The following is a 2,486-nucleotide window of genomic DNA, read 5'->3' on the forward strand; positions in this document are numbered from 1 at the left end:
GTTTTTTTTAAGTTTGGGGGGGTTTTGAAATTGGGATCCTTTGCTCTGGACAAGTGCATTTCCAGGTATAGAGCCGACATGGCAATGAATAATATAAAAGTTAAAATTCCCCTAAATGTACATTTTTGCCTCAAATAATGCAATAAAATAGATTTATTTCAGCTGTAAAATAAAATTTCCCTGCCCTACAAGAATTGTCTCTGAGCTAATTTCTTGCTATTCTACACATTTTGTCAAGAGGCTGAGAGAGAATTTTGCAGTTTTAAAGATAGTTTCCTGTAATTCTAAACATGTATTTCATGGCTTATGACGTGTTCATATGCTATCTGGGGGCCCGACCTCTGGGAGGACCCCAACAAAATGCACCTTTGATAAATGAGGCCCCGAGTCTTTCCCAGCCAAATGCCAGTAATATGATTATAAAGGTTTTACTTCAACCATTACAAACTCTCTGGGTTGTTTGTTATGTCAGTGACTATATAGTCCCATTTCCCTTTGTGATTGCAGAACTACCAGAAAATATTTTTTTGGGAGGCCTTGAGTCGTGGGGTCAAATCAAACAGCTTGGTGAACTGCAGGAGGTCATTAAAGAGAGTGAGAAATGGAGAGAGCAAGAGAGAGAAGAAAAAAAGAGAGAGTGTGGCGGGGGGGATGACCCTTTCCTGTCCTCCCCTAAGGCACTCCTTCCTTACCAACCGTAAGGAAGGAAGGAAATGTGGAGAGGAGGAGGAAAGATGATAGGTTGGATTATTGTAGCATAGCAACACTGGTCTCAGTGTGGGTTGAGGGAGAGGTAATATATCATATCGCTGAGAGGTTACATCGCTTAGAACAACCTCTCAAAATGAATGTGGAAAAAGAGGAGCACTTTCTGTGTAGAAGAGGGGGAGGTAGGAGGAGGGGGGTCAGGGGGTTAGCAGTGAGTTGGTAGAAAAATCCCTCTCTCCCTCTCCCTCTCTCCCTCTCTCTCTCTGCCGCTCTCTTTTTCCCTCTCTTTCTCTCTCTTTCTCTCTCCCTCTATCTGCTCCTGTGCATCATTAAAACAAGCAGAGTAGTGTTCAGAGCGCTGGGCTGCACAGAGACAGTGACCTCCACAAGCAGAAGATGTTTTTGCTTCAGGGAAGAGAAGCTTGTTTTGTACTCCACTTTTCTTTCTGACTACTTCCAAGGGAGTAACTGAGATTTAGAGGGGTGGGGGGAGTGTGGGGGGGGGGGGGGGGGGGGGGGTTGAACGGGGTAGAGAGAGAGTAGGTAAAAGACAGAAAAGACAGTTCTCTGATATGACATCCATCATCATGTTATTTTACATAAAGGGAAAACATTTTATTGGGGAGAAAGAGACACGGTTTGAGTGAAGGAGAGAGGGAGAAAGGAAGAGAGGGAGACAGGGCCTCATTAAGGTCAAACACAAGACATGTCTGAGTCCGTCCATCTCTACTGGGGAAGGTCATCTCTGGCCGTGGGAGTTACTGGGGAGAAATATAGCCCTGCTGCAAGCTGGCCAGTGGGGAAAGGTGTGTGTGCATGTGTGTGTGTGTCAGCCCCACAGATGGTGGTAGGCAGCCAAGGCTATTCCTCTTCAAAGGAGAGCGTGACTTCAGGGGTGGGGTTGTCTGTAGCCCAGTCCAGCAGCATCTTGCCAACACATAAAGAAGGACTTGTTCACAGAATGGCTGAGGGACAAAGCCTTGCTACCATCAGGGAGGCTCCCAGGGGTGAGATGGGGAAAGGCACTGGTGTGATTACCAGGATTGTTCCACAACCACTTTACCACACAATCCACATGTCTTTCTAGATTATCTCCATCTCTATGTGTCTTTCCCCCATTTCTGTCTCTCACTCTCTTTGTGCATTCCCAAACCCCCTCTCCCTGACCACTCTTTTCTTTTTATCCACCCTCCATGCTTTCATTCCCTGCTTCCTTTCTTTAATTTCCTACTTCACAGTTCCCCACACAGCTGTCTGGTCTTCACTTCTGTTTGTTGGTTGTTGTCCAAGGGAAGGGGGCTTGAAAGAGGACCGACCCACTATTGTTTTTCTCAAACGACATTATTGTTAGACGTCATTATTGTTAGACGTCATTATTGTTAGACGTCATTATTGTTAGACGTCATTATCGTTGCGCAGCACCTTTATACATACTTTACAGTAGTTGTAAAATACACCTGGTGCCAAATATCCTCTCTTTGGAGCCTGCTCCATTCTCTTCTGGCTGCACCTGGTAGAGATAGGGCTCTTTCAGTGCCAGGCTTCGCTTTGCATACAACTCTCTCTAGAATGGCACAGACACAGCTGCGCTCCATGCTAAATTGATAGTGAAGGGTAGTGGATGGGGTTTTGATAACATCCTGTGCTATTTTTATGGCAGTTTTATTCGACGTGATAATTACGTTGCTGCATTCCGCAGCAGGGGGGCTAACTGGGGGAGCAATTAAAACTCCACTTCAAAAAGTTTTCCAGATTTGCGTTTATGTACCTCCTCCCTT

At 45.5% G+C, this 2,486-nt stretch overlaps 1 protein-coding gene across 1 annotated transcript in view; it reads left to right on the forward strand.

The window, feature by feature from the left end:
- Positions 1-1,669: 1,669 nt before the first annotated feature.
- The window catches only part of LOC311149512 (zinc finger and BTB domain-containing protein 46-like), a gene marked incomplete at its 5' end in the record, with an annotated part of 35,691 nt that continues 34,874 nt past the window's right edge, over positions 1,670-2,486 (forward strand). Inside the window, one exon of the mRNA XM_084186697.1 lies at positions 1,670-1,715. Coding sequence (XP_084042823.1) covers positions 1,670-1,715 — 46 coding nt within the window. The remainder of the gene's footprint in view (positions 1,716-2,486) is intronic.

Source organism: Coregonus lavaretus (assembly GCF_964263955.1).
Source record: "Coregonus lavaretus genome assembly, chromosome: 22".
In the NCBI taxonomy this organism is placed as follows: domain Eukaryota; kingdom Metazoa; phylum Chordata; class Actinopteri; order Salmoniformes; family Salmonidae; genus Coregonus; species Coregonus lavaretus.